The sequence below is a fragment of the Balaenoptera ricei genome, chromosome 14, assembly GCF_028023285.1.
Source record: "Balaenoptera ricei isolate mBalRic1 chromosome 14, mBalRic1.hap2, whole genome shotgun sequence".
In the NCBI taxonomy this organism is placed as follows: Eukaryota; Metazoa; Chordata; class Mammalia; order Artiodactyla; family Balaenopteridae; genus Balaenoptera; species Balaenoptera ricei.
The window spans coordinates 39,351,452-39,370,284 of record NC_082652.1 but is presented as its reverse complement, the minus strand read 5'-3'; the positions used below and the strand labels follow the sequence as shown (position 1 = coordinate 39,370,284).

Below are 18,833 nucleotides of genomic sequence, written 5' to 3'. Positions count from 1 at the left end.
AAACGAATTACACTTAGACACACCATCCTTAACACATCTCCATTTGGAAGGGTCACCTGGCAGCCACCCTGAAACCATCTTGCCCCAAGGAGCCCCTCAGGTCAGGACACATCACCAGCTCCAAGGAGGTAGTTTTCCTTATTAATTGTGAAAGGAAACCCTGCTTGTAAAATGTACAAACAGGCATGCTAGCATTTGTTCACATCAATTATCAAAATGCACCCAGTTAAGGATGTTTTCATTGTTGGAGTATGACAACACATTTTTGGACAGAAACACCACAGTGGGTGTTAGAGAAAGTCCATCATTTAGAAATGAACATAGTGTGGACCCTACTTAAGGCTGACTTAAAATTGACTTGAAACAGTTTTAAATATCTGCCTTCCACCTAATTTATCCATCTCAGCTCCTGCCTTTGGCTTTTTATACCGTACACTCCAGCCACACTGAATTCCTAAAACTATGTCCCTGAAGCATCATAGTTACCATGCTCTTCTTCTTCCTGGAAACCGCTATCCCGATTTTTCCCCCCGCAAAAAATCCTACACAACTAATTCTAACTTCCTCTCCTCTGAGAAGCCATTTCCAACCCTGCGGTCAGAACTCACGGCTCCCTACTTTCGACTCCCAACTTTGTTGCTCATTTAAAACACTTTCAAATCTGACCAGCAGGAAGATCTGTCTACACACACGTGTCCCCACCACGACCACCACGTTACCAACAATCTGATGTCCAGGACCTTGTTTTACTACACTGAAAACAGGGCATCCCGTAGCACAATGCTTCTTAAATGGAACAATGACCATAAAGCAAGGGCTAGTCAGATGGAGTTCATCTCCATTTATTTCAACATTATATGTTTAATGATGACTTCAACATTATATTTGCAGTTTTAATATAGACTTAAGTAGGCTTTAGTTTTTGTTAAATAATTATCTACAGAACTACTTTTAGGCAGGCAAAATATGTTCAGTGATTTATTTATCCTCAGCCATTGTCTTATTGCTCACTTTATCAAATTAATCCTTCCTGTCCCAAAGAAAATTAAGAGATAACTTTATAAATTGGGGGATGAATTATAAAGTTTTTGTATATTATATGTTACATACATATATACAATATACATACGCATTTTATATATGTGTGTATATATGTAAAGTATCCTCCCCAGTTTTACAAATTTTTAGTTACAAGTCCTAAGAGGGATAGAATATATAGAGACTACTTATTAAATCTTATTTGGGAACTGCTGAAATAGAATGTTACCATATTTGCCTCCTAATAACAACAAACATAAAACATCAGTCAATAAATGGAATTCAATGAAAAATTTAAATATTCTTACAATCCACAGAGCCTATAAATGCCAAAGAAAATCTGATGTCTGTTTAGGTCAACTAAATAAACATTTTTCAGTAAATCTACAGATAAAGAAGATTTCAGACTGAATGAAAAAAAAAAAAAACATTGGGAGGAAATTTATCTTTAAGTTCAAAAGTCACAAAATTAATCAACTGTATCAAAAATTAAGTTCAACACATTTCTTAACAAACACAAAGAATTCCATACAAGAAACTGATTATAAAATTCTGATAGGACCTCCCTGGTGGTCGAGTGGTTAGGACTCCTCGCTCCGAACGCAGGGGGTCACGGGTTCGACCCCTGATCGGGGAAGATCCCACATGCCACATGGCAAGGCCCCCAAAAATAAATAATTAAAAAAAAATTTTTAAATACAGAGAAAATAAGGAAAAGAAAAATGAAAAATAATAAGGTCTAATGAATAGTAAATGTTATATAAATGAAAGCAAATAAATCATTTATTGCAATAATTTAAAAAAAGAATTCCAAAGGAACAAGACAGGGGCTATTTTAACACCAGCCTGCCGGCAGCAGCAACGGGTCTTCCTGTTCTCACACAGGAGACGAACTGCCCTCCCTCCACCTCCAAAACTTACACACCACACCTGCACAGCCTGCAACAGAGAAACTGAATCACAAGGGAGCAGAGTCAGCAACCTGATGACCATCAGAAGAAATGAGACAGAGGTCTAGTTAAAACACAGAGGAGCAACACGTACAGAAAGCTAAGACATGCCACAAAGTCAACAAAATGAGACTTCAGAGCAGTGCAAAAATGATTTTCGTGTGCTCCAGAATCCTCAGCTCCAGCCAGGCTTGCTCAGGTGCCAGGTCACGATAGTACCACCACGGAATATGCCCACATGCAGGGCCGTCAGAACTTAAAAGAAGTCCTCTAGGAATGCCTACTGGTGATCTCCTACAGCTGACTTCTCAGAGGGGAATTAAAACAGCAAGTCTCATACGGTCTCTGCAACGGTCTCTGTGCTTTAAATCACAGTCATTAAGGAAAGGTGGAGGAGCAGGTGCGTTGCCATTTACGTCTCTAAGTAGAGCTTGTGGCCCGTTTCCTTGTTCCACTGGGAGTATGCCTACGATTGTCCTTTGTTTTGTAGCTTGGCTGTCCCTATTAAACGAGGACAACCCTGCATGACTAATTTCCACCCCGTCAGTCACAGGGGCCGCTGGAGATCCACGGGGCAGACCCATCATCATTGGAGGTTTTAAACGCCAAGCCGAAGAAGGACCCAACCTTGCTGTGTGGATATAATAACATCCCCCTCACCTACAGCGCTCACAAAATCCTATAAAGCAGTCATTCACAACGCCAGCTGCCCTCCAACGTGATAAACTGGGACCAAAATGGGAAAATGTCACTTCTTTGTCAACACAGACGCCTTTCACAAATGCTTCTGCCAGTTGCTCACAGATAACGGCTCCAGCAGGCTCTTCACGGCACCGCCGCTGCCACGCTAGCCACGCGCACGAAGAACCAGCCGGCCCAGGAGGGTCTGAAAAGTGTCCAGGGACCAACGGACACACACTGGCACTCCTGGGGAAACCACTGAGTCTGCTACAATTATCCTTGGAGGGGACAGTTTCCGCTCACACCGCTGGTTCCCACAGAGGCTGCCCGGGCTCTGGGAGTGATGGGGAGCGTGCAGCGAAAGACCTTGTAAGGAACTGCTCTCCAACTCCCCCAATCTCTAAAGTACTTTTTAAAATATTTTTTTTTAATACTAAAATTGCTTTGCCTCCTGGCCTCCGGTAGAAAACGGAGCCTTTCATCCGAAGGCACTGGCCGACGAGCCGCCCCTGGCATGCTGGGTCCCAAGTGAGAGACAGATGCAGGGACACCAAAGCTGCCGTGGGACAAGCTGCTGGACTCCCAAGGTCCTTCTTCCAGACAAGCCTGGGCCTGACTCTGTCACTGCCTTTGCACTGTTCCTCCCCTGGAGGGCAAAATTGATTGGACTTGCAAATAGCCAATTTTGAAATTTTACATCACAAAACCACAAGGGCAAAACAGACTCCGCCCACTAAGGTTCCAAAGCCCATTGTTGGGCAAATATCTCTATTTCTGTGCCATTTATCATTCAAATTTAGCTTTTGCCACACTAAGTTTGGACAGTAGTGCCAACAAAAGTGAGCTGGAGCTGGCAGCAATCCACTTTTTAGCCAGGAGACAGATACTGAGGCTGAAACCCTAGCTGATCCCTCAACGCTTCAGAAAACCAGAACATCCTTTCGCCTGATTTAAGCTGCGTAATTGCTTCTGAGGACTTAGGGCACAATAAAGGATATTTTAAAATAATATTGACCTTTTCATTTCCTCACAACTTCTATTTACCACTTTAGACCCTTGAAGTTACATCTTACCCTCCTGTAAAAAAAGTCATTCACCAGAGTTCACCTTTATAAAGGACAGAAACGTTCTTTAAGAACATGTGTCTGCAACAAACAAAAACAGCAAAAAGGCTTTTTCCCTTTGGAAACTCTGAACAAACTTCTTGTTCATTAAAGAAAAAGAGTCCAAAAGAGTTTGAATTGGAGGAGTCAAAGAAAAATATCAAATATACTTTTAAGCAGTTAACAACTTTTTTTTAATGTTTAATTTTTGTTTGTTTAAGCCAGTAAAAATACCAGCTCCGTGGTTCCTGGTTCAAAGACACCTCGAGGGCAGTAGTTTCAATTTCACCTGTGGCGATTGTTCAAAAACACAAATTTCCAAGCCCCACCCCCAGAGAGGCTGACTCAGAAAATCCAGGGTGGAGCCCAGGAATCTGTAGTATTTCAAAGTACCCCAAATAAAGCAAAATTAAATGTAGAAAAGAATTACTAAGTAGGAATTTTAATGCTAATGTTTCGTCCTAAACCAGTCTCAGTGTAATCCTCACCCGGGGCTGTGAAATGCTGCCGCACAGGTCGGGCCCTGGATCGCTGAGGACCAGGGTGCGGCCCGGTCATTTTAAAAGGGCATTCCAGGTAAATTTGGGAAACGCTAGGGTGGGAAAGTGCTCTTCATTTGAGAAGAACTGAGTTTCAATTACAGCTTTACTGAAACGAAGTCTGTGATCTTCACAAAGACCCAGGCACCCTTGTCCTCAGAGGCGCGAATCACGCACAAACCGAACTGCTCACAGGCTGATCACCAGGCTGAAATAAGCCTGGGTACAATCAAGGTGCATTAGCCCAGCAGAGGACTGTTAGGTGAACATCAGCGAATACAGCAGCACATCACATGACTAATTGTGATGAGCTTTGCTTTGGGTGGATGATTTTTTTTTTTTTAATGTAAAGAAGGAAGAGAAGAAAGAAGGCTGGAGTTGATAAGATAAGCAAAAGCAATTTAAATGCCATGGGCACTGGGATATATAAAACCACTGAGCTGGTACTTTTCCTGATCTACATTAGAAATACATAATACACGTATATACATTAGAAATGTATATACATATACATACATATATAAACTCAGATAAAAACCTGGAAATAAAACAATCTAAAGCACTTCAAACCAAAACTTCTTGCCTTTACTTGGGTTAATTTAACCATAAAAAAATGATGTAGATCTTAATTAAGAGGTTTGTAAAGTACTTAAGTTTGTCATTTTGTTGACATTTAAATGTAATTTCCTCTAAAAACTATTCTTAGGTATCAGCTAACAAAACTGAACTGTTGGTTTAGATTATTGTACTACCAGATAAGATAAAATTTGAGATAATATACCGGGAGAGCAACCCACTAGCCTAGAAGGAGTCTATACTGTTTTAACACTTACCCCTGAGGCTGTCGGTTGTGTCGTAGGGGAAGTATTTTTGCTGCAGTCATCTGAGTTAGAAGAGGTGGAAGTTGGAGTCATGGGAACAGAATTATTGCTATTACCTGCAACAGTCAAAATTAACGTCATAAATATACATATACTCTGCTAAGTTTGGCAAATACTTGACAGTCAAATAGTATTTTGTTATATTTACCAGAGCAAGCTTTTGACTTATTTATGTTCTTAGGTTTTCGTTTCCTCGTTTGAATTCCCTCTTTTTTCATAGCAAGCGGTCGAGGCACCTAAAAAATTGTTCACATAGGCCATGAGTTTAATAAATATTATATTGAAGAAAAACCAAACTAACTAAAGACACAACCTCAGTACTGAAAGCCCTCATTTAAAAGAACTTGGCATAAATGTCAATCCAATTTTTGCACACACTTCGTAGATTCGAACTGCACAAAGACTACACTTTCCCCATCAAATGCAGAGATTCCTCCAGAAAAAAAAACAGGGAGGGTGATTTGCCAGGGAGAACTTACTCCTTCAACTTAATGGTTATTGTTTTAAACAACTTCAATTACAGAGTAAAAACACTGAATACATTCAGTGTAAAAACACTGAATACGTACAATAAAAATAAATATTTTTATTTCAAAGAGATCATGTATTCTTCTCCTTACATGCACCAAGGATAATTTTCTTTTTAAAATTGACATATATATCTTGTGCTATCCTTAAAATGTAGAATCTAACTATAGCTATCAAATATAGCTATTCCTCTTTTGTATAGTATAAATGTATTTGATTGCATTCGCATTTTTTAAGGTATAAACTAGTTAGTGTGAATTTCTAGTTGGGTCCATGCTTTTTTTTCTCTTTAAGTGTACAGTTTTTTAACATATACACACTACTATATACAAAATAAATAACCAACAAGGACCTACTGTATAGCACAGGGAACTATACTCAATATTTTGTAATAACCTATGAGGGAAAAGAATCTGAAAAAGAATACATATATATTATACGTATATAATATATATATTATACACACACATATGTATCACTGAATCACTGTGCTGTACACCTGAAACTAACAAGAACATTATAAATCAACTATACTTCGACTTTACAGCTTTTTTTTTAAAGCTTACTACCATCTTATCAATTCTAAAACGCACTTTCCCACATTTTAGTATTTCTCAAATTGGGATGTCTTACTATGGATTTGTGTGACAGTTTAATTGGCAGTATTTTTTGTTTCTTACGAGTAAGATAAAAGTTTCTGTTATAATTAACAGGACCCTCGAGTCACAGAGGTACATATAGAAAATCAGATTTTTCACTTTTATGCCCTCTTCTTTGCTGATTTTTTTAACTGAAACTATGTACAAACAAGACACTGAACGTGTATACACATGAGCAGAGTAGGTGGCTCACCCCATGGAGTTTCATGTAGAGTCCACAAGCATTGCACACAGGTTCACCCTCGGCGTTTCTGCGCCACAAAGTGGTGGTTGTGGTGTGACAGTTGGCACAGGACAATCCAAGCCGGCGGGAGGAAGGCTAGAAAGCAGCACAAGAAAGTAAGTGTACACATATAAGTGATTTTTATGCATATGCTACATACATCAATGTATCACGTCCCTGCCATCAACAAGCATGTACCTGGTTATTACAAATAAGAGGTCCCTTGAGAAAAAAACCTTGACGTGTAATTAGGTTGACCTTCCTTGACCAAAGTGTGCTCCATCCAATACATAAGATTGATTTGCTCCAGCCCATTAGCATAGATTAAAGCAGTCACAATGCTGGCCAATGCCTGCACTCACTGTTGTCAGAGGGCTGAGACACAAGAGTAAAGAAATGAGTTTCTCTGTGCCCCCTCCTCTGGAATTCTGCTCGCACAAGGGAAACCAAGCTTCCTGGACAAGAAATGTTTTCTATCTGTGTGTCTTGTCAGAGGCTCTGGCAGACCTGGTCCCAAATGAGGAAATTGTTCATTGAGGAGAAACTTCTAGATTTTTTCTGTTTTTAAAAGATGTTCTAGGGGACTTCCCTGGTGGCACGGTGGTTAAGAATCCGCCCGCCAGCGAAGGGGACACGGGTTCAATCCCTGGTCCGGGAAGATCTCACATGCCGTGGAGCAACTAAGCCCGTGCGCCACAAGTACTAAGCCTGTGCTCTAGAGCCCGTGAACCACAGCTACTGAGCCCGCGTGCCACAGCTACTGAAGCCCGCGTGCCTAGAGAACGTGCTCTGCAACAAAAGAAGCCACCGCAATGAGAAGCCCGCGCCCCGCAACGAAGAGTAGCCCCCGCTCACCAAAACTAGAGAAAGCCCGCCTGCAGCAACAAAGACCCAATGCAGCCAAAAATAAATAAATAAAATAAATAAATTTATTTAAAAAAAAGAAAGAAAGAAATGCAGTCACAAACCGCCTGCCAACATGTTAAGTGGCTTTGGGGAGTCTCTGCTTCACCTGAAAACTGAGATATCAATCTATTTCTCAGATCTGTGCAGAAGAATAAACCAGAAACTGCAGAAGGGTCTATATATATTCACAGAAATGGATTTTGGAAAATGTACAAAAATTTTGGCAAGAAATATATTTTAATACATCTCATTAATTATCATCATGACTGCCTATTGCGTGAATTTTTGTATTATCCGTTTTACAAAGGATTAGCAAATTTTACAACATTCTGTTAGTGCTGGCATTGTCTTATATATGGTGATGCTGCTATATTTTATTTAGCCTGTCAATATAGTACTCAACTTTTGTTCATACAAAGGGTTAAATTTATCAGAAAAGGCCAACAGTCTGTCACCCTGATTTCTATGTTCCCTCTATACCCATAACAGCCTTATATGGAATTTATTTCCTCTAAATTATTATGTGTGAATTATAAAGAGGGGCTATTTAAGCTAGTATAAGTTCCTGCCTAGAATGACAAAAATCTAAGTTTGCTTTTAAATTACCTAGATAGGCAACTAAAAACCTGCTGTGATTTCAGTTAAAAAAAAAAAAAAAAAAAGCTATGGGGAAAATCCAGGGACCAAAGCAAGTTGAAAGATACAGAATTAGGGAAGTTGGCCATGATGATTAATTTAAGAAAAGAAGTTATAAAGAATGGACAACAAAAACACAGACTGAGCATGCACTGAATATTCAGATTAAAAGACAGAGAGTTCCAAAATCTTCATTGGCAAATTTAAAAGCTAAAACTGAATTTTGCTTTTATAACTCACATCCTGTTGTACTGCTGTAGCATACTCTTTACAGACAAGTTGTAAAACCAAAGAGACACTGGGAAGCCTTTTAGTACTGCCACCTTTTTAAGAAATCGGTGCTAAGAAAGAATCAATTTGACTTTTGGTTGAAATGAATATGTTTGGCTGACAGAACTGTTTGGGAAATTGCTTGTTAAAATGATGAAAACATAAAATCTTACACATCAGGGCTTTTTTTTTTTCTTTATGGTTAAAAGAAAATAATTTCCCAGAAGAGCACTCCTTTCTCTTCATAAATGTGAAATCAGGACAGGAAGTTTCATTTTATAAACAGGTCATTTATGACAGTTTCCAGTGGAATTTGGAGCCAATGTGAGGCAAACTTGTTATCAGAATTTGCCATTATAACAAAGAACTTTATGACTGTCAACTGCAGATCATAAGTGAAGCCAGTCCCCATAAACATGTGAAATGAAGGTGAGTGGGTTATAAAAGTTCCTGTAACAAGTGATCTCAGCTATATTCATCACTGACAAGGAATTCAAGTTACACCATAAATCTCTTATTTTGCAATGTATTACAAGTTCAAATTCAGTGATTGGTTCTGCACTGCTAGCTAAACAAACTTGGGTTCAACATTCTGAGAACTAACTAGATCCAGCAAAACAATAAATAAGAAGCCCACAAGGAGAACTAATTGATAGACACACCCTTCAATTGGTATCATTTATAACACATTTACAAAGCACATTGGCTGACCTTGGTCACTGCCAAGACACCTGCTACACAGAAGGAAAACTAATAGATTCAGAGATGTTAAAAACTGGGGTTTTTTTCCTGTTAACAGTTATTTTTACTGGTAAGTGCACAAAACTAATGCCGCCATCTAAATATGGATGTTACTAGATCAAATTTAAAATGCCACTAGAACCTAAATTCTGCCAGTTTTTTTGCTCAATCTTGAGAAAATGTTACCTTCTGGACTCAGCTCAATGCGCCTTTCCAAAAAAATAATAATCAGTTTCATTGTTCATACATTGGCTAATACATGAAAACAAGGAACTTCCTTGGAATATTTTCCGGCAGTACTTTTTCTTTTTATATGATGCAAGTAAGAAAAATGAAAACCACAGGGAGTCAGGCACTGAAGTTAAGGATGCCCTTTGAAGAAAAGTTTAAGCTGTGGGAGACTGTACCAAGTTTAAGACACATACACTCATTAAATTAACCTAGGCCACTTTATTTTAAATGCATTAAAAACAAAACAACCATAAAACTAATTGCTTCTCTTTAAGGTGTCAGACTTACATTGTGATGCAATTTCACTCTAATCTATTTAACACAAACAACATGTGTAGCATTTGTTCCTGCTAATTAGAGTATAACAATTAAATAAATTACTTGGATACTTAAGATGTCTGGCATCTAACTGTAAAATATTTTACTTTAAAAGGTATTAGAGTATGAGTGCTTAGCTAAACAAATGTTAGCCTTACGGTGGGGCTTGTGAAAGCTTTCATGTATTTTCTCCAATCACTACAGCAGTAAATACCCTTTCCTTCTTAACAACACACAAGACAATAAGAGATTAATCCCTGAAGAAAATCAGAATAACCACACTTTAATAAAACATAGTGAAATGTGTCGGGATGGTGAAAATCCTCTACTTGCAAAAAACAAGCAGACTGCATTTTCTTCTCAAGTTCTATGTAGTTCTCTGAACAGCCACATTTCAAAATAACAAAGGTTAGAGTAAATAAATTTTTCACCCGACTCAAGGACAGTCCAAAAGACGGATGGAATTTGGAGCTAAAACTAGTCTGGCTCCGAGAAGAGGTGGAAGGGGCCCAGAGGTAGAAGGGACAGAGTCAAAGGGGTCCAGGAGGATGAGGTTGTGGGGAGAAAGGGACTGTGGGTTCGCTGTTGTCATATCCATTTGAGGGGGCACGTTACAAAGAAGCATGATTTTTTTCAAGAATAAACTCCAAACCAGACCAAAGAGTCCACAGTGAAAAAAAATCTCCTTCCTTCACCTGACCTGGGGCTGTAGCCTCAGTTTTTCTCCCTGGAGGTTACTAACATTACTCATTCCTTATTATCTCCTTCCAAAACTATTTCAGTGCATTTACAAGTACATCTAGAAATTTGTAAATATAGGGAGTTTTGGTACTTTTAAAAGATGGTAGCACACTACACCTTCTTTTATTTTATTTTTTTCCATTTAAGGACGTCACTCTCCTTGTGTAAATTTGGGGGGAGGGCTGTCTCCGTTCCCCGGTCTCAGGTTTCGGGACCTGCGCTCGTGGACGCTCAAACCACCGGAGAACCGGGCGTACCGCTCGGGCCGGCGCTCGGCCCGCCCCGGGTGCCCCCGCGGGGACAGGTGCGGCCGGGCGGGGCCGGGCGGGGAGACCCTGGCCCCAGAGGAAGAGCGCCGCTTGGGGCCGGGCCGCAGGGGAGGGCGGCGCTCGCACTCACCACGCGCTTCTGCGGCTTGATGAGGGGCCGGCTGAGGCCGTTCATCTTGCTGTAGAGGCCGCAGGCGTTGCACAAGTAGTGGCCGGTGCCGTCCCGCCGCCACAGTGGCGTCTGGATGGAGCCGCAGTTCACGCACTCGCGGCTCTCAGGCAGGTCCTCCAGCAGGTCTGCGGGGACGAGAAGCCGGTGAGGTCCCGCCCGCCCGCCCGTCCGTCCGTCCGTCTCCGCGGGCCTCCCCGACACCCCAGCACCCCGAGCCCCAGTGCCGGCCTTCCCCACCGTGCTTTCTGCTTGGCGGCCCGGCCGGGAGCCGGCTGTTGATGTCATCGCGATCGACCTGTTGACCAACACTTTGTCCAATACTTCTGCACCCCTGGGCGCGCCCAGTGCAAACCCCAGGGCAGTCGGAGACAGAGCTGGAAGCCCGGCCCGAATCATCTGCCTACTGTCTCCAAGGACCTCAGAGCTGAGCCGTGGGGAGGTCGGTTTGGGTCCTCTGACCCCTTCTTTCCGGCTGTTCCCAAGCTTTTCAAAACTGAAATCCATCATAGTTACAATATACCACTTGCCAAACCCCAGCAAGCCTTGCAATATTAACAGTGATCACTGACCCCTGCCCTAACCCACAAATATCCCCGGACAAAGTGAGGCTGTCTTCTTTACTTCTATCTCAAGTTAACTTTTTGAAGGTATTTGCTGTATCTACTACTCTTCCTCTTCCTCAGTAAAAAAATAGACAAGTGAAATTAGAAATACTGTTCTTGGGCACTTTTGCCAATTAATTAGAAATGACTCAGGTCTCCTCAGGGGGTGGGGATATCACTAAGAGATTAATAAACACAGAGATAAATGTTAAGCTTGATTTTCATGCCACAAGGACCAAATACTAAAATATTATGATTTCAAAGTGGGTCTTACTGCTTCAATCTACAAAACGTCTACAAATGGTTGATGCTTTACCAATTCAGAAAATTACTCGGGACTGTCCCGATGCTAAATAAATTTTTTCCTATTTTCCTGCGCTAAAATTTCAACTTATGTCATCTATTTAAATTATATTTGTCATTTGGCTACTTGGTTAGTTTTCCGGAGTTCACAATTAACCTAAACCTGCTAATTTACTCTAAAGAAGCCATTAGAGTAAATGGTTTTAACATTTATTACTTCCCCTTGAATCAGTTAAATATGAATAATTATCTAAAATGAGATAGGTTATCAAGCACTTTTTAAATAGACTTTAAATTATCTCCAGTCTAGAGTTATTTATATTACAGAAAATTTAAATGTTACAATTTGGCTTTCTTTAAGGAGCATTTTTGAATCAATTTTTAAAGTAAATAAACATTACACTTTAATGTTTATTGAAGAGTATGCTAGCAAGCCTTTCTATTCTTTCTCTTTCTATTCACGAGCAGTTTACAGCTTGTGTCTACCATCAACTTTTGTAAAGATACTTAAATGGGATTTGGACATACAAAAATCTTTCATTCCATTAATATTATTTACCCTGCAAAACAAGTCTCCTTCCTCCTCAAGAAATAAGTTTAAAAGAAACTAGCCTCCCACATAACTCGAGTTCAAAGTTGTCATGGGGATACTGCAACTTAGAACACATCACAAAGATTTATTCTTCTCCGCCCTAAAAGCCACTATTGACTACGGTAATCAGTAAAATGCTCAGGACTTCAAGGACACTGAAGTTAAACAAGGTATTTGTCTTTGTTGTTGACTTTAAAATGTTACCTATCAGAGCCCCTCTCCATGGAGAACTGGGGCATTCCCTGGAGAACCCAGCCCTACGCCTGGCCTCCTTCTCCCGGGCTGGGAACAATAAAGACGTCCCGGAGAAGACAGTGTGAACGCCCCAGGTAAATCTCTTTAGTCAGCTGAAAACCCAGAGACAAAACTTACAAGTCTACTTTGGATAAATAAAATTTAGGAAGTTTGCTTATTTTTAATAAAGTAAAATCTACAGCTCCCATTGCCTCCACACTTTTCTCCACTCCTCATTCAGCAGCTGCAATCCTATAACTAAAATAAGAAAAAGCTACTTTTTATAAATCACGAAATCTGATTGTGCTGGAAGCTCTCTCACCATTTCCCCCCAATTCATCCTCTGTCTCCTAACCTGGCTGCTTTGGGTGGCCCTGGGCAGTGACAGACTCAGGGGAGAAGGGCAAGGCCAGCGAATGTCATCCCAGGACCGAGAATGGAACCCAATTCAGCGGCAGCTTGGGAGGGCACTGGCCTCTGCAGACAGAACTCACCCCAAAACTCCCCACCATCACCAGCACCAGGGAGAGGTGAATGGAGCAGGTTCCCAGAGAACAGCCCCCTACTCCACCCCGCACTGTGCAGGTTGAGAAAGCTCAGGGCTCAGGTTTTAGCCCTGCCCATTTGCTCGAAAAAGAGTGCCTCCAAAAATGGTTTGTTTAAAAAAAAAAAAAAAATCAAAGTGGAGAAGCAGAGAATCAGTTAGGAAGCCGGGAGGCGAGGTGCTGGGGGTCGAGGTCTCTCTAGCATGGGAACACCTGTAATGGACAAGCAAAGTTAGGGTCATTCATCTCCCCCACCCCCGGACTGGCTTATTCTCAGCAGCTTCCTGCCTTCTTTAAAGACTCTTTATGCAAAAGCTGGGTGTTCCCAAACCCCTTTCCTTTTTTTTTTTTTTAAACATGCTCTGAGTCTACACAAGCTTTTTCTAACTTTGCAGTGTTCTACCCAGAAAGGAAAAAAATTAGTGAAAGGATAGGCTAAGTTTAAATTGAAAAACTTACAACCTGTCTGTAATTGCACGCTACCACCTCTAAAAGGATTTTTCTCACAAAACCAATTACTTTAAACATCCAAAGACTCCGATTATGTCTTTTGGGCTGCTTCTCTGTCCTGTGTAATGCTGGAAGAGGGCAAAGGGAAACGGAGGTCACGCTAAGGTGCGTCGCCAAGCAGGCAGAGCTGCCCCCTACCCAACTCACACAACCTTTCGGATTCCCTGCTGGATTCCTGACTGACAGAAACCTCACAGCCTAAACACCACCCCCTTCCATCCTTTGAAGATCCTTCTCCCTGTCTCTCTGCTCCCGGGAGCCAGATGTGGGTCCCTATGCAGCAGGAAGGGTGACAGGGCTCTGTGCTCTCAAGTCTCCAAACTTCAACAGAGCCCTCCCCACCGCCCCACTCTACACACAGACCATAAAGATGGTCTCCAGGACCAGCTTTGCAGGGAGAGGAGAGGGGATTTTCAGCCCAATGTTACTGAGAGAGGGCAATTCAAATAAGGTCCCTCACACCTTCAGGCCGCTAGCATTCCCAGGCTGTCTCTGAACAAAAGGCTGGCAGAGCCTCACTTGACCCTCACTAATTAGGGTCTCTAAAAGACTTGCTGTCCCTAAGTGAAGGGCTCTCCCGCAAAGCCCAGACCTGGGGCGTGAGAGCGCCAGGTAGGGTACCTTAGGCTGATGTGCCTCCTTATCTTTGCCACTTCTTGACTCCCACAGCTCCCCTCAAAGAAACAACGGCCAAAAAAGCCCATTTTTTGTCTTAGGAGACTGTCAGGTTATATCAAACAGGTTAAATACAAAGAGAGACCTCTGAAAGCACGAAGAAGGACCCAGAACGCTGAAGCTGAGGAAAGAAGCCAACTTGCGTCTGTCAGGCCAGACAACAGTTCACACCCTCCCTTGTCCTTGAAGAGCAGGACAAACACTCTTCAAGATGGGGCATTTGCAGGAATTTTGACAATTGTGTTTTCCCAGTTCACTCCAAACTGCCCCCAGACACTGGAATGGAAAGCATGAGTGGGATTGGAAACTGAAACATTGTTGGCCTGAACTCCGGAGGAAGAATAGGTGTGAGTTCTCCTGGACCCCTGGTCCCAGCCTGGGGGGCGCAGGCGGGAACAGCAGCCCGACACCCCGCCAGCCTGCGGATGCCAAGCAAAAGGGCCCCGGCACCAGCTTTCCCTCAGGACAGTCACAAGGCTGACCTCTCTTCTTTCCCTCTCACTGAGGGTCAGGGAGATATCAACTAGGTCCTTTTCCACCATGGACCTCTTTAAACACTCTCCTTGAGGAAAACACACGCAACTCCCGACCTTGGGAGAGTTGAATTGGGTGAGACTGTGTGTATTGGAGGAGAGGGTGAATCGTATGCCCAACACGCTCCTGAAGTTACCCTCCAAATGGACTCTCACGCTTCCACCCACGCAAACTGGAGTCTGCGAGCAAGCTCAGGCCCTGTCCGTTCCATCCTGGGCCCATTTCTTCCAACTGCCCACTGCAGTCACTATCCATCAAGTCCCTGGACCTCCTCCCGGACACTGAGGCATATCTGCGCATCTAGTCTCTCTCGTTCAAAACAGAAGCACCACAACAACGCGGCCAGACTCCGGGCACCCAGACAGGAATGCCCTGGAAACAGGGCCCAAGTCAAGTAGCTACTCCACACCCCCTCGCGCCCCGACTCCCATGCCGCGGCGCGACCCTTACCTGCGCTGGGGCCCCGCGGCACAGGGAGCGGGGCTCCGGCGCGGCTCTGCAGGCTGTGCAGCACCGGGGTCTCGAAGGGTCCAGCGGGCCAGGCGGGCGTCAGCGGTGCACCCACGTAGGGCGAGTAGGCGCTCGGGTGGTGGTGGTGATGGTGGTGGTACGTCCCGTTCAGAGGCCGCGCGGCCGACAGCGAGCCATACTGGTGCTCGCGGCCGCCCATGGCCGCCAGACTGCCGCCTCCACCGCTCACGCCGCCCGCGCCCCCGCCGCCGGCCGCCGCGTAGCCCCCCGGGTCCCGAGCCGCGCCGTTGGCCATGGGCGGGCTGGGCGAGTAGGGGAAGCGCGCCGAAACGTGCGCCGCGGCTGAGCTGGCGCTGCCGGGCCCCGCGGCCCCGCCGGCCGCCGCGCCGCCTGCGCTGCCGTACGGGGGGCTGTCGGCGGAGGCCTGGGGCCAGCCGGGGTGCGCGCCCGCGCCGCCCGCGTGATTGGCCGGCCCGCCGCCCGCCCCCTGGAGGTACGGCAGGCCGGGCAGCATGGAGCCCACGCGCGTAGTGGGAACGTAGACTGGGGAGCTCGCCGCGGCCGCGGCCGCGGCCGCGGCGGCCGCCGAGTGCACGAAGCCGCCGGGCGCGCCGTCGTAAGCGGCGGGCCCCTGGCTGGAGAGGGCGGCGAGGGTCTGGTACATCTCCTCGGGCTGCTCGGGGGCGAAAGGGCTCAGCTTGGCGCCGCGGCTGGACCACAGCAGCTTGCTGGCGGTCGCGGCCTGGTCGAGGTCAGTGAAGAGCAATAGGTCCTCCCAGCTCGACAGGGCGCCCCCGGGGCCAGAGATCCCCGGCGCCGAAGGTCCGTGGGGAGCCCCGAAGGGATGCGAGGCGTAGGAACTAAGCAGCAGCGAGCGGGCCGTGGGTCCCGCCGCCGCCTCCGTGTCGAGCTGCGGTGTCCTGCAGTTGCTGGCGCCGCCGGGGCCGCGCTCCCCACCGCGGGAGCAGCAGGAGGAAGAAGAGGAGGAGATGGGGGAAGGCGGCGTAGAGGGCTCCCTCGCTGGAAAGGCTCCGGAGTCGCTGGCGTCCGCAGGCGCGGCCCCGAAGCGCTTCGGCAGGCACCAGCCGCCGTCAGTCAAGGCCATCCACGGTCCGGCGCCGCTCCTAGCTGACTTCTAGCTCCTGAGACCGGATGGAGAGGGAGACAGGGTCGGGAGGAGAAATAAAAAAGGAGTTATCCAAAGCGCAGGCTGCACAACATCTCACCTCCACTCCCCTCTCTAGCTAATGAGATTTCTCAGAGATCCCGTTTCTGCCCCGGGCTCAAAGGGTGGGTAAGGAGAGGGGCATGGGGCCTGCGCAGCCGCCACAGGATCCTCCCAGGACCTGGATACCAGCTCTCCCTCACCCGCACGGCTCGGGTCCCTTCGCCCTCCCCTCCCACCCCCTCCGCAGCATCCTTCATCAGCGCGCGCGCCAGACCCCAAGGGTGACTGCGAGGCTGGCCGAGGTTTTCCTTCCGCCCCGAAGTGGCTCCCTCCCGGCTGATGGCACACAAAGGAACTTTTTAAGTAGCCGTGCGTGTCGGCGCTGCCTTATCATTCCTCTGTACGGGGGTCGCTCGCCCGGAATGCCTCAATATGAGAGCTGCCCGCGTGAAAATCATTAGCACAGGGAAGGCAACCTGTTCCCGAAAACGAAACCGCCGCGTTCTCCCATACTGGCTTTCCCAGAGCTTCCCGGACTGCGCTGACGAGACAGAACGCGAGCCCCAGAGAGAAATGCAACCCAGCCCTGGAAGGTGGGGCCGCAGGGCGGAGACCGCAGTCTCGGACATTCGGGACATAGGCAGTTCGGGGTGCGCGCGGGGCCGGAGTCTCCTGCCCAACCCGCGTCCCCGCGGCGCCGCACACCTTAGACACGGCTCGCCTCTGCAGCCGCCAGCGCGTGCACTCACGCCGGCCGCGCCACGCCGGCCAGACCACCCCGGCCCACCCCGCGGTCATCCCCAGCCGCGGAAAGGCCAGACCGTTCCGGAATCGGACGTAGCGGGGTGGAGCGGAGCGCAGAGAAAAGGAGGGGGAAATGTAAGGGGGGACGCGAGACCGCCCCGGAGCCGAGGCCACCCCAAAGGGGAGAGCAGGAAGAATGACAGGGAGACAAGGAAGGGGTGGAGGAGGGAGGCGAAATACAGCCGGACTGGCCTTCTCGGGGCTGCTTTTCCAAATCGCCTGGGCTCATCGCAGATAACCATACTAAAATTAATACCCACACACAGACCGGGACTAGATAGCAAGAAAGAAGTCTCTGCCCGCCTGACTGCCGGCTCCCGCCCCTTTGCGCCAAGATAACTCGGAGATAAGGCTGCGCGCAGATAAGCGCTTCGGGGAGAGGAAAAGACACCAGAAGTCGGTCCGCGGTGTCCCGGGAACCTGGGTGCCTGCTGGGAGTGGAGAAGGTAGAAACCCTCGGAGCCGATCGCGGCCCGCAGAGGGCCGGAGAGCCGAGGCCGACGGGCCAGCGACGGGTGGGGGGTGCGGAGGAGGAAAGAGGAGAGATCGAGCAAGAGAGGAAGCAGCCGAACCTCGGGTGGGCGCTGCGCATGGAGAACAGCCGTGGCGGAGGGGGCTCCAGAGCGCTGAGAGAGGCCGAGGGCGCCGGCAGGCGAGCGCGAGTCCGGGGTCTGCGCGGTGTTGCTGGTGAATAAAAAGGAGAGAGGAGGCGCCTCTTACTGCTCTGCCGGAAAACTGCAGCCTGCGCTCCTGATTGGACTCACCGAGCCCTAAACAAACAGCGCTCGCCGAAGGGTGCCAGGCTGTGGGTCGGAACTGCGCTCTGCGAGCAGCTGGGCGCTGGAGGTGAAGAGGAGGAGGAAGAGGAGGAGGAGGGAGCTAGGGGAGGAGAGAAAAGAGGGTGGGGAGGAGACGGCGGGCGGCGGGGGGAGGGGAGCGCGCCGCCCGAGCAGACAATGAGCCCCGCGCAGCCTGCGGGTGTGGGCTAAGCCGCGAGCACCGTCCTGGGAGTAGGGGCGAGTCCATCCAGGGGGCGCCGATCCCGGGGACGCCGGGGGGAGGGGCGGAGGTGGCAGAACGCCTGACCTGGCTGGCGACCCACACCCATTCCTCCTCCCCCAGTTACACGCTCAAGGGGGGGGGGGGGCGGCGGTGGCGCTGGAGGAGTTGACCGTGCACAGCCCCACGCAGCCACCGCAGCGGGAGAGACGTGCCAGCTCCCTGGTCAGCGCGCCCCCCAGAATAAGGGGGGAAAGTGCTTTCCTCCGCTGGCCTTCCCCGCTCCTCCCTGCACATTAAATGAGCTTTTAGATCCGCAGTTGTGTGTGACCGACCTTAAACTTTCCCGACCTCTTCTCGGGACCCTGAGGCTCACTCAGGTCGTGGTGGCCGTCGGGGGTCTTGTCTCCTGTTATCTAGGAAAAAAGGAACTCGAGTGCCCAGCTCCCTATCCCTGCCCTGCTTTTTAGAGATGTACTAAATTCCTGGGACGTTTCGGGAGGTTCACGT

At 47.1% G+C, this 18,833-nt stretch overlaps 1 protein-coding gene across 4 annotated transcripts in view; it reads right to left on the bottom strand.

The window, feature by feature from the left end:
• GATA6 (GATA binding protein 6) overlaps window positions 1–18,129 on the bottom strand; it is a 29,990-nt gene extending 11,861 nt beyond the window's left edge. The window contains exons 1-6 of one of the 4 annotated variants that reach the window (XM_059893917.1): window positions 18,089–18,129; window positions 15,332–16,494; window positions 10,845–11,011; window positions 6,573–6,698; window positions 5,341–5,428; window positions 5,145–5,248 (exon numbers count right to left, since the gene is read on the bottom strand). In XM_059893917.1, coding sequence (XP_059749900.1) covers window positions 5,145–5,248; window positions 5,341–5,428; window positions 6,573–6,698; window positions 10,845–11,011; window positions 15,332–16,457 — 1,611 coding nt within the window. In that variant the 5' untranslated portion in view covers window positions 16,458–16,494; window positions 18,089–18,129. The other 3 variants (XM_059893915.1, XM_059893916.1, XM_059893918.1) reach the window with 3 other exon arrangements.
• Between the last annotated feature and the right edge of the window lie 704 nt (window positions 18,130–18,833).